The following is a 13,298-nucleotide window of genomic DNA, read 5'->3' as shown; positions in this document are numbered from 1 at the left end:
AAAAGTCGGACACGACTGAAGCGACTTAGCAGCAGCAGCAGCAGATATTTCTCTGGAACTCTATTGCTTTTTCGATATATTTATATATATTTAAGAGTTTGAAAGTCCATGTGTTTCTCTAAAGGTGTTGTTCTATACGAAATACACTTTTTTCCTCAGTTACCTTTGGAAACAGTGTCAGACTTTGTTTTTTTGGGCTCCAAAATCACTGCAGATGCTGATTGCAGCCATGAAATTAAAAGACGCTTGCTCCTTGGAAGGAAAGTTATGACCAACCTTGATAGTATATTAAAAAGCAGAGACATTACTTTGCCGACCAAGGTCCGTCTAGTCAAGGCAATGGTTTTTCCCGTGGTCATGTATGGATGTGAGAGTTGGACTGTGAAGAAAGCTGATCGCCGAAGAATCGATGCTTTTGAACTGTGGTGTTGGAGAAGACTCTTGAGAGTCCCTTATACTGCAAGGAGATCCAACCAGTCCATTCTAAAGGAGATTAATCCTGGATGTTCATTGGAGGGACTGATGCTAAAGCTGAAACTCCAATACTTTGGCCACCTCATGAGACGAGTTGACTCACTGGAAAAGACTCTGATGCTGGGAAAGGTTGGGGGCGGGAGGAGAAGGGGACGATGGAGAATGAGATGGCTGGATGGCATCACCGACTCTGTGGACATGAGTTTGAGTGTACTCCGGGAGTTGGTGATGGACAGGGAGGCCTGGCGTGCTGTGATTCATGGGGTCGCGGAGAGTCGGACACGACTGAGCGACTGAACTGAACTGACTGAACTGAACCTTTGTTGCATTATAAACTTTTTAGTTTATCTGGAGCAAATGTTTTTTACTTTATTGTGGTTTTATTGAGTGCTCTTTGGAAGAACAGCTCAGGAAACTAGAAACTCATTTTCACATTGACATAAGCAACATTTAATTAAGAAGAGCTACCTATTATTTAGAAAAATGTATACAAGGCACTCCAAATATAAATTATTTTAGTTTATTAATATTATCATTTTATAAGCATGGATAATCAAGGGTTGATTGTATTTACATCATCTATATTTATTGAATCGGAAGCCTTGTAGAAAATATGCTAATATTTCTTTAACATTCAATATGAGACTTCCTTGCATGTGAGTGATCTTTTGAAATTGTGTTTCCATACCTGGCACGCTGGCCTCAAAGGATTTTTCCACACTTGCCAAAATTGTTCCCTCAATCAGTCTAAATAATTTATCATGTAATACTGGGATATGCACAATTTCTCTATGAGGTTTGTGTGAACAAAGTATTATAATCTATACTTATTCATGAGAAATGTGAGAGTGATACCAGCTGTCCTGCCGAGAAAAGAGACTTCATCTCCAGGATGGTAGTCTCTTGGTTTAAATAATGCAGGAACCAGACTAGTTGATTACTAGTGTCCTTTTCAGCCAGTGGCTGGGCTAAAACACAATGTGAAAGGTGATTTCCCGCCACAGGACTGTCTTATCTCCTCAATGTGCCCCAAATGTGTTAGTGCATGAACAGTGGAGTAGGGCTGAGCTGAACTATTCTGATGTCTTTTCCAAAGACCTAGAACTTTCTCGAAAGACTGAGTTTTCAGTGTATTATTAGAGATTTGCTCATGCCAAAAGGGGATTCCGAGGTTTTCCTTTGCTCTGTTTTTTTCCCCTTTTCATATTAACATTTACATCACTGACAAAGACTGTTTCTGGCCCCTTACTACAAGCCACTACTATGTTAAGTGCTTGACATGTGTATCCTAATTAAATTCATTCAATTAATTTGATTATCTCTAAGTCTTAGGCTTCTTACAAGATCGGAGGAGTCTTGAATACCACCTTTAGCCCTCCTCACCCCAAGCATTTACATATCTTCTGTATGTTTCCTGATGCTATTTCTTTGCAGTGGGATCTCTGTGTCACTAAGGTCACTACGGGGCAACTGAGAACAGATGGATAAGAAAGAAGGATCAAGGCTAACAAAAAGCAAGGGCACCAAGCTTGATTATTTAAGTAAACCAATCAGAATACTGCTGCTCACCACTGTCTGGGCCCCGCTGGTGCTCCTGGAGAACAATCTGTAGAGAGTGACAATCCCGTTGGGCTTCCGGGGGGCGCTGATGTTGACCACTGCTCGGGTAGCAGAGACCGCATGGAACTTGGGGGCCCTGAGACCTTCTGGGGGGGCAGGTCCAGTTCTACACCGCGTCCAGCTGCTGGGGGCTTTTCCTGCTGAATTCACGGCCCAGACCTCCAAAGAGAAATCAGTAAGACCCATCAAAAGCAAGGTAACCTCTAGCTGCAAAGAAGCTGGCAACCAGAGCAACTGAACACAACAGAATGAGAGAAACTGTGATTCTGGAACTTCACAATCGCAAAGGAGGGCAGGTCTTCCCTCATTTTAGCCTTTGACCCTGTGAACACAGAGGGGTTGATTAGAACCTCGGTTTCCAAATGCAATCAGCTGATTTAAGCCTAATGAAAAGCTGCTCATCCCCGTGCCGGGCATGGAGTTATTTTTGTCAGTTTCTGCAAACCGGATGGATCTGCAGACTCCATAAAACTCAGCAGTTCTTAAACCCTGTCCTCACTCAATCTGCATGAAAATTAAATTTTCCTTTCATCAAGGAGGGAATAAACATATGGAAGAAGGTATAATCTTATTTATCAAGCACCATTTGTATAATTAAACACGAATATCCTAAAAGGTTGCCTTAGGTCATTATTTGCATGAGTAAGTAATTTGTAGAATGTCAGGTACAATAGACAGAGTAGATGGATGTGTGAGTGGATAGGGTTAAATTAGGCCCAATAATAGCCAACTACACAGTGATCAATCAGGATGATAGATCTAAATGGCAATACGAGTGGACTGTCTGCATGTTTAGGAGTAGGAGTCTTCCTTAGTAAGCTTTCATGTTGGGCAAGTCTAACTTCAGGAAAATTTTTCTGCATTTGGTGTCTTTGTGTGTAAGTGTGTGTATACACACACATATATACACATATATGAATATTATAATTCATATAATACATATGGTTTATAACTGTCTATTTATAACATATATAGTTATATGTATTTAATTATATATATTTGTTTTGAGCTTTTAAAGGTAAGTCTTGAAAACTTGATTCTGTAGTACACATGTTGTAGGTGTGTGATGTTAAAAGAGCATGTGGAAATGTTCAAATGCAAGATATTTAGGAAACACTCTAGGAGAACACTTTGCAGTGAGAGTTTAGTTTCATTTTTATTTTACAACAACAATAATATCTTTAAGAGAGTTTAATGAATATCAGAGAGCTTTCAGCAGTTAGGCTAACTCAGTGTTTCTGTACTTTTTTTTTTTTTTTGTAGATTTCTCTAAAAGTAAATTTTCTGATGTTGAATTGCTCTTGAATTATGGTCAAGAGCAAATCTCCAGTCTGTTGCTGATAGGATTGCCAGAAGCCCTGTTTTTCACCCCCAGTTTTATTGAGAAGTAATTGATATACATGCCACATTTAAAAAAGAGAGAACTAACCTATTTACTCGAAGGCAATGGCAAGCCACTCCAGTACTATTGCCTAGAAAATCCCATGGATGGAGGAGCCTGGTAGGCTGCAGTCCGTGGGGTCGCTAAGGGTCGGACATGACTGAGCGACTTCACTTTCACTTTTCACTTTCACACATTGGAGAAGGAAGTGGCAACCCACTCCAGTGTTCTTGCCTGGAGAATCCCAGGGACGGGGGAGCCTGGTGGGCTTCCGTCTATGGGGTCACACAGAGTCGGACACAACTAAAGTGACTTAGCAGCAGCAGCAACCTATTTACTAAGTAGAGCCTGCTCTTTTCAGGGTTCTGATCCATTGCTCCCATCATGTGCAAAATAATCACTCACATTTGTATAAATTTTATACTTTACAAGACACTTTAACAAATGTTCACTGACTAGGTCCTCACAAACACAACTTTATAAGGTGGCTGGAGAATATATTATTGGCCCCTTTTACAGATGAGGAAATCAAGCCTCTGAAATGTGACTCTCTTGTTCAAGGTGACAGAAATCACAAGACCTAAAACTAAAATCCTACTCTCCAGGAAATTTTATTGCTCTTTCCAGTAAGCTGTGCTTTTGATTTCTGTATGTCATCCATACAAATAAATAAGATACTCAGGATTATGGATATTAAACGACTTGTCTATAGACAATTACTTGCAATTCTGGATAAGGTAAAATCTCAGCTTGCAAGGGTAAACAGACATACCCAGGTTGTCTTGAATGATGAAGGTTTGTTTTGATAGACCCAGGGTTGTAAGGAGCAGAAAACTGTCTTAGCAATGCGAGAGCCAGGTTCCGTGGAAACCAGAGTCCAGGGCAGAACACAATAGCTGCTCTTACCACCCTCTCTGGAATGTCCATGGTCAGTCTTACAACAGAGAGAGCAGCTATAGGAAATAATTGATGAGGAGGTCAGACTGTAAGGCTGATGAGAAAGAGCCTCTGACTTCAGTCTGCTCCAGACTAACCTCTTTTATTGAAAATTTCTTTCTGGAGGGTAGGAAGGCATTTTTGATTACACAATAGATGACAGTTTGAAAATAAATATTCTTGAGAAAGGGATACAAAATAAGGTGAACATACTGATATCAAACTCTTTGCCAAGTGTAAGGCTTTGGTTGGTAAAAGTGCATACAGGATTTTAGTAGGGGTCACAAGGATGGAGAAGAACATAAGGAGGAAAGTGCATCTGGGTTTGACAAAATAAAAATTCAGCAAGTTGCCAATTAATTCGTGCTTAGTCACTCAGTCATGTCCAACTCTTGAAGACCCCATGGACTGTAGCCCACCAGGCTCTTCTGTCCGTGAGTTTTTCTAGGCAAGAATACTGGAGAGGGTTGCCATGCCCTCCTCCAGGGGATCTTCCTGACCCAGGGATCAAACCTGCATCTCCTGTGTCTCCTGCATTGGCAGGTGGATTAACTACTGAGCACCAAATCTATTAAGGCTTTTTAATGCTCATGTTGGCAGTTAGGTCTAGACCTCATGCTTTTCTGTGTTGCATGAGTTTTTATGGGATGAAGTTCTAGTTCCTAAATATAATTTAACCCATGGTATTTTAAAACACTTGAGTCTCAATAATGTAGTATTTTACTGTATTTCTCTAGAATTTTTTTTTTTTTAAACTGGGCCATACAGAATTCTCCATCAGTAACTGGGAATGAATGTAGGCTCTAGTGTCTTTTGTCTTTGACAGGAGACCTTCATAATACAGTGCTTTTTTCCTAGTCTTTCTTTTTAGTATTCAATCAATTTGAGATCAAAATAGCATTCATATAAATCAACATGTTTATGCAAAGCAGGAGCATCCTATTTACATGAGCTCCTCTGAAAATGAAAGCAGTTACAATGAAGAAAGCTGTGCTAATGAAGCATTATGGATTTCTCAAGACTTGCCCCACAAGGCAGTATCTCTTATGCCAAACTACCAGAAAAAAAGGCAGAAAGAAACTGTCACTGATTCTCTTTCCGTCTTTCTCTCTCTCAAGGTAAAAAGCACTTTATCTAAAAATTGCTGTAAATTTTTGTCTATGCTCAGCTAAACAGGAGATAAAGAAACTAAAGTATAGCTTAAGGTTCAGGATAAAAATACTAACAGATTATGCTTATGGTTTATTTTTACTGAGAAATAATGGCCCCAAGATTTAGGTCCATCTTTATACAGTAGATAAAAAGCAGAGATCTTGTATGGGGAAATGTGAGTAGTATACTCTGATCTTCTATTTTTAATGAACCTACATAAACGTTAAGAAATGAGATATCTTGAGCACCCAGGTAGAGTTGCCTACTAGTCTGTCTGTCTAGCTACCTATCAGATTGGCAAAAACGTTCATTTGCATTTTTCCATAAGATGTTATGAAAAAACTTGAATGAACTTTTTCGCTAACACAATATCTATATCTATCTGCCACCTATCTACCTCTTATTTACCTAACTAATAAACCAACCCACCTGATTTGTATTCCAAGATCCCCTCACATATTCTTGTTGCTGTTGTTTAGTTATTAAGTCATATCTGACTCTCTGTGACCCCATGGACTGTAGCCCACTAGGCTCCTCTGTCCATGGGATTTCCCAGGCAAGAACACTGGAGTGGGTTGCCATTTCCTTCTCCAGGGGATCTTCCTCACTCAGGGATCCAAACCTGCATCTCCTGTATTGCAGGTGGATTCTTTACCACTGAGCCACCAGGGTATATAAACAATGTATGAGTTACTCAGAAAAAAGAAGGGACTTTTTAAGAGTTGAAAACTAAAGTGCAGTTTATGAATTTCATGCTCAAGAGTGAAAAAAAGGATACATTTCATCTTTTGTTTATGCAAAATATCCTCACACTCACACTATCTAGTTGAACATATTTATCCTTTGATAATAAAAAAAATTAAAGGTGATTGAAGTTTCTATTTATCATTTGGGTTTAATGAACATTTGCACATGTACACATATATACACACACATACCCACACATTACAACTGTAAGAGTTAGGAGTTTCCCAACTTAGAGCTATTAATTAGAACAAGTTAGGGCTGGCTGAGATGGGGTGCTTTCCTCTCCAGGGTTTTGGGTGAAACCATGAAAGGAGTTACAAGGTAAGAAGATGTCATAGAAAACACAGATTAAATATTTGAATAAATTAAAAATAATGAAAATAATCTAATCCCAAAATTTCTCATTGACTAGCAAAAGAGTAGATCTATTTGTTTTCCATCTAATTTTTGTTATCTAACTAGTGACTATTACCAACCTTATGCTGTTGCCCATTAGAGATAAAATTGTTCTTTTATTTATCCTCTGCCCACTTTCCCAGCCTCCTAGGACTAATTACTATATGTTGCTTTAAAAAGTTTTAATTACATGAAATGTCAACATCTGTCACCATGCTGCCCAAATCTCACTGCTGTGGAAACAATGGGTTCAATTGTTTGTCCTCTGTTGAAAACTGCCTTTTACAAATTTTCCTTCAGAGGAGTCTTTGTCCAGACGTGCTCCTTGGCTATTATCTTCAGAATCATTTTGAGTTCCTGTAAGAGAATTTCTAGTGAAACGATCTCAGAACCCACCTTTTAAAAACATTTCCAAGTGATTCTTGTGCCCAGACTTGTTTGAGAAACACAGAGAGCTATTCCCTGCAGAACCAGGTACAGAAATCATACAGGTTTTTTTCAATTTCTATTCACATGTTGTTTATTCAGAATTATACTTTGCGTTACTTTTGTCATTACCTTCAGCCATTCAAATAAACACACAGCATGTATCTGGCTGAATATGTTACAATTGCAATGATCATCAACCGAGTTTATTACAGTTTCCAGAGTTCCAAACAAACCAGAGTTCACTAGCTCTTGTAGAATGACCATTTGGCACCTAGTTTTCACTTCAGGTGCAAATTTCTTGAAATACTGTTATTTCTAGAACTTGCTGGGTATTTTTTCCCCCATGCAGCCCAGATGAACGTTATTAACTTTTTAAAATGTTAATTCCTCTCACCTTAATTTCTCTCCTAATTTTATTCCAGAGGGAAAGCAAGAGTTTGTGAACAGAAGCATTTGTAAGAAATTTTGTAAAAGAGAAAGCAAAGGAATCACAACTCCAGTGAGGATGAGAGAGGAGAGACGCTTTAGAAACCTTGGCGTGGGGGCCATTGGGTGCTTACATTAATGACCTAACTATCCTTTAGCCCAATTTCCATGCTTAACTGTAGTTTTCATTTTAATGCTTTGTCTCACTCAATGGCTCATAACTTTCTCAAATAACATTCCCCAGGACTAATATTTTCCAAGTGCAGTCTTAGTGCAAAGACAAATTCTTAATGTAAAATTTCAGGGTTTCTTAATTATGAAAATACCTTATGATTCTTTTGGTTGAGGAAATGTTACAAGTCTTGATAAGACCAAGAGAACAAACCTAGCAAAGCTTTCTATACTGTTAGAATCCACTTGATGTCTAGTTGGTCATGTATTTGTTATCACTTTCCATATAAAAATGGACCATAGGAATAATGGGACTTTCCTAGTGGCTCAGAGATAAGGAATCTGCCTGCAAAGCAGGACACTCAGGTTCAGTCCCTTGGTCAGGAAGGTCCCCTGGAGAAGTGATAGCAACCCACTCCAGCATTCTTGCCTCAAGAATTCCATGGAGTGGAGCCTGGCTGGCTATAGGGGGTTGTAGAGTCAGACACAACTGAGCAACTAATACACACACATAGGAATAACCAAATTCAACCAGTGATCTTTCACAAAAACCCTCTTATCTGATGACTCCTAATATAAGGCTGTCCTTCCCCTTGAAGCATCTTGAGATTTTGCACTTTTTTTCAGGCTATTTATTACAAGTTGAAGTATAACTGTGACTCTCAGAGGATTAATACATGGAGGAATTTTTCAGTTCTCTGTAACTTCTGTGATATTCTATAACTTACTTCCTTGTGGAATAATGGCAATTTTTGATAAAACAGAAATATTTCAACAATATTGTTTCATATCAAGCAGCACTAGGGATGCAACATTATTCACAAAAACTGTAGAATATGAATATATTTTCATGACAATTCACATCAGAGACAAACAAGTCCAACATGAACAGCCATGCCAGTAATTAATAAGAAGAGTAAATAGGTTACATGTTAACAGGCAAACAATTAAATTATTTGTTTCCTAGGGGCATGTAATGAGATTGTGATCACACTCCCAGGAGAGAGACAAATAGATATTAAAAAGGTCTTTCCGATACCTGTATTGGCTAAGGCCAACAGCTAATTCAATAGATTCGATCAAAATCACCTCTTCTTTCACTGCTCCTGATTTATGACTTGGGCTGCAGTTAGTCATCACTCATTGCAGTTTGCACTTCAGTGCTCATAAATTATGCCTCATAAATAAAAAGATACAATCAAGGAAATCATATCAATTCATCTGCAACCTGGAGTACATTTTCCCATGGCATTCACACCAATGCTTTTGTAAAGGGTAGCTTGCCATGGGTTTTGAGTATGTTCAAAGAGCAATACACTAAATTGGCTTTGCCAGAACTGAGGTTAAGAGAGACTAAAAAAAGAAGGCAATAAATCTGAAATGATATGATGATGATAAGATTTTTAAAGAATTTCATTAACAGTCCTGCAGGCTGCATTCATAAAGGAATCACTGGCTGAAAAGCTCTGGGTAGCTATCTATTTAACCATCTACCTATCTGATTTTCTTTCATCATCAAATAGACTTTTTCAGCATCTCTGTTTGCATGGTGTTTTGCTGGGTCCATTATAGTTATGCTTTTACAGATATGGTCCTTGCATTCCAGGCTGCTTTAATCTAAAACACTTTGCATCAGGCAAGATGGAACATGATTTTAATTGAATTCTGGGACCCAGGGGAAGAAGGGTACAGCAGAACATTGTGTTCGTTTCTACTGGTGCTTTTGAAATTCAGAGATGTGAGGCTAGTAAAGAGATTACAAGACATTTTCCTCACTAGAAATGGATGTCTTCTGTCACTACTGCTCAGCACACAGCCATGTCCTTTGGAGGTGCTCAATAAATATGAATGACTCGTTTTCTAAAATGTAAGAAGAGGAAAACTGGCTTCCATATTAGTGGAGAATACTGAAATTAGCTTCCATTTAATGTTTTTAATGATAATTAAAATTTGGAACTTATCATACTCCCTTTTAATTGCTGTATCTGCTCTCCCTGAGAGAAACCAGGAACTCAGTCCTGTCCAGCTCTCATGGAGGATATGTAAAAGTAGTTCATGGGTTTAGTGAGCACCTAAAATTGTATAAGGGTATTACATGTGCTGATTTACTTCATCCTCTCAACATCCTGTGAGGGGGTATCAGCATCATAACCAGTTTACACACAAGGCAACCAACAGAGGCACAGAGATGTTTACATAGCTTGTGGTAGGGCCAGCCCTGTCCTACAGGAATGTGAGGTAAAAGCCTGAGCTCTCTGCTTTTTCTATTGAAGGAGATCCTAGATAGACACATCTTCAAAGTGTTTGAGATACTGCCCTGAGGCTGTTGTCAAACTCTGCACAGACTGGCTGTTTTGCAGAGAGGAGCCCTGAAGTGAAGTGGTGGAAATGACCACAAACATCACAGCATCCATACCTGCTGCTATGTATCATGCTTTAAACAATACTTCCTGTTATACAGAGGCAAGTACTAGTCAAATACTTTCCCTGCTGCTCCAAACATGTGTAAAGTGAAAGTTGCTCAGTCACGTCCAACTCTTTGTAACCCCGTCGATTATAGCCCTCCAGGCTCCTCTGTCCATGAAATTCTCTGGGCAAGAATATTGGAGTGGGTAACTTTCTCCAGGGGATCTTCCCAACCCAGGGATTGACCCCAAGACTCCCACATTGCAGGTGGATTCCTACCATCTGAGCCAACAGGGAAGCCCAAGAATGCTGGAGTGGCTGGGTAGCCTATCCTTTCTCCAAGTGATCTTCCTGACCCAAGAATCAAACAGGGTCTCCTGAATTGCAGGCAGATTCTTTACCAGCAGAGGTACTAGGGAAATCCATATCAGTTCAGTTCAGTTCAGTTCAGTTGCTCAGTCGTGTCTGACTCTTTGCGACCCTATGAATCACAGTACGCCAGGCCTCCCTGTCCATCACCAACTCCCGGAGTTCACTCAAACTCATGTCCATCAAGTCGGTGATGCCATCCAGCCATCTCATTCTCTGTCATCCCCTTCTCCTCCCGCTCCCAATCCCTCCCAGCATCAGAGTCTTTTCCAGTGAGTCAACTCGTCGCATGAGGTGGCCAAAGTATTGCAGTTTCAGCTTTAGCATCAGTCCTTCCAATGAACACCCAGGATTGATCTCCTTTAGAATGGACTGGATGGATCTTGCAGTCCAAGGGACTCTCAAGAGTCTTCTCCAGCACCACAGTTCAAAAGCATCAATTCTTCAGCGATCAGCTTTCTTCACAGTCCAACTCTCACATCCATACATGACCACGGGAAAAACCATAGCCTTGACTAGACGGACCTTTGTTGGCAAAGTAATGTCTCTGCTTTTTAATATATTATCAAGGTTGATCATAACTTTCCTTCCAAGGAGTAATCGTCTTTTAATTTCATGGCTGCAATCAGCATCTGCAGTGATTTTGGAGCCCCAAAAAAAAAGAAGCAAAAATTGGAACTGGACATGGAACAACGGACTGATTCCAAATTGGCAAAGGAGTATGTCAAGTCTGTATATTGTCACCCTGCTTATTTAACGTACATGCAGAGTACATCATGGGAAATGCCAGGCTGGATGAAGCACAAGCTGGAATCAAGATTGCTGGGAGAAATAACAATAACCTCAGATATGCAGATGACACCACCCTTATGGCAGAAAGTGAAGAGGACCTAAAGAGCCTTTGATGAAAGTGAAAGAGAAGAGTGAAAAAGTTGACTTAAAACTCAACATCACCAAAGGGGTGGGCAGACCACCTAATCCACCCCTCTAACCCAACCCTGGACATACCCCTACCCTCACCCCATATAAGGAACCAGCTTGTCCCTACCCTCAGTGAGCTAGCAAGGGAAACTGTTACTTGTTCTTGCTCCCCCTGCTATAGCAGGGGCTCCAATAAAGCACTGTCTGAATTTTTTTTCTGGCCTCTGATCAATTTTTATTGATTAAGGAGGTCAAGAACCCTGGTTTGTAAAACTAAAATACTAAGGTAAGTTTTTTTTCATCCCAATTTTAGAGGTAAGGAAACTGAAGCTTAGAGAATGAAATACTGGCTGAGGAAACAGTGACAGTAAGTCCTGCAGCCCAGATTACAACCTGAGTCAGTTTATTTTTGCAGGGTCAGGAGTTCATGCTCTTGATGGGGTGACTTGAGGATGCTATGTTTCAGCAGAACAATGATGGGATCTGGTGTCAGAACATTTGGACCCAAGTTCTGACTCTGCCATTTCCTGACTAGACACTTTGCTCTGTCATTCAGTTTCCTGATTATGATGGAAAAAATAATATCTACCTCACAGGACTATTCTGAGATTTATGGGCAATAAAATTGCTATAAATTTTGAGAAATGGGGTGGAGGATAAGTACATTTATAAATATTTTGCTAAGATTTTGAAAGCCCCAGAGCTGTACACCAACACAATTTGGAGCAACCAGAGGGTGAATTTAAGAACATAGTCTGTGGAACTTGAATTCTAGGTTCAAATTTCAGTTCTTTCGCTTACCAGCTGTACCATTGGGCATGTTAACTAAGGGTTTCTAAGGGTTATTATTTAGAATAATCCTTGCCTCAGATGATTATTATGAGTTAATGCATGCAAAACTTTTAAGAGTCCTTAGCAGTACATAGCAAGCACTAAATACACGATGATGGTTTTTATTATATTTGTGTGAAAAGTCAGGATATGACTTCTTAGTAGAGAAAGTGAGACTAAATAGCAATTCTCTAATTCACTTCTGGGTCCATTTAGCTGTTATGGATCAACAATAGGCTTGAAAACCCTTACCGTATTCTGAGGTCGGCCCATATCTCTCTGTGTCTTTGTCTCCAAGTACTTCTCCACTCTAGAACTCTGAGGGTTAGAATAAATGAAAGCCTGGCTTTTCAGAATATTGCTTCTACATCAAAATTTGTTGATTGGATGGCATCCTCCATTTTACCTTCTTATTAAAATTTCTCAAAAGTACCTCCAGATATGTAAAAAAGGAAACTGAAGAAAGGCAATGCATTATTCAAAGAAAAGAATCTTGTTTCCAGTTTCATTGCAAATATGCCTTTGGGAGAGAACTGTACAGTTTCCTAGACACTTATAGGCATCTTAGTAATGATCAGATACATTAACAGATAGATAAATCAATTTACAAGATAAAGTCTTGACCGTCTTCTTAAAGGTTTCTATTGAAGGCATCTGACTTACTTCAATATGTTAACATTTTTGCTACTCTCTCTAGATGTGACAGCTTCATAAAGATCAAGATGTTTGGAATTTAATGGAAATAAACCATTAGTTCAAGTACTTAGATTTACTGAGTGTTTTATCAATAATCATAGAGTCACAAGCCAAAGCTTGCCAGGTGATCTTCCAGTGCAGAAAGAATTCTCCTCGAAAGGCATTGTCATAACTTGGGTGAGAAACAGCACCCACTTGGGGTATGGGGGATGTCTGGGGTATTTTCTCTTTGCCTCCAGATCCATTCTCTGCCCTTCTCTGCTCGGCGGCCCAATTTACAAAAAGATAGAGTTGTCACTTTCTCCCTCTCTCTCTCTGGCATCCCAGTTTGGCAACAGGCTGT

General features: G+C 39.6%; 1 protein-coding gene across 1 annotated transcript in view; it reads right to left on the bottom strand.

Annotated features, from left to right (window-relative positions):
• The window catches only part of USH2A (usherin), a 969,245-nt gene that overhangs the window by 50,527 nt on the left and 905,420 nt on the right, over nt 1–13,298 (bottom strand). The window contains exon 64 of the mRNA XM_055419911.2: nt 2,044–2,253. Within this exon, the coding sequence (XP_055275886.2) occupies nt 2,044–2,253 (210 nt within the window). The remainder of the gene's footprint in view (nt 1–2,043; nt 2,254–13,298) is intronic.

Source organism: Moschus berezovskii, chromosome 17, assembly GCF_049115385.1.
Source record: "Moschus berezovskii isolate FMDL1 chromosome 17, NW_MosBer_1.0, whole genome shotgun sequence".
NCBI lineage: Eukaryota > Metazoa > Chordata > Mammalia > Artiodactyla > Moschidae > Moschus > Moschus berezovskii.
Note: the sequence above shows the minus strand (reverse complement) of the source record. Positions and strands in the feature narration are given on the sequence as shown.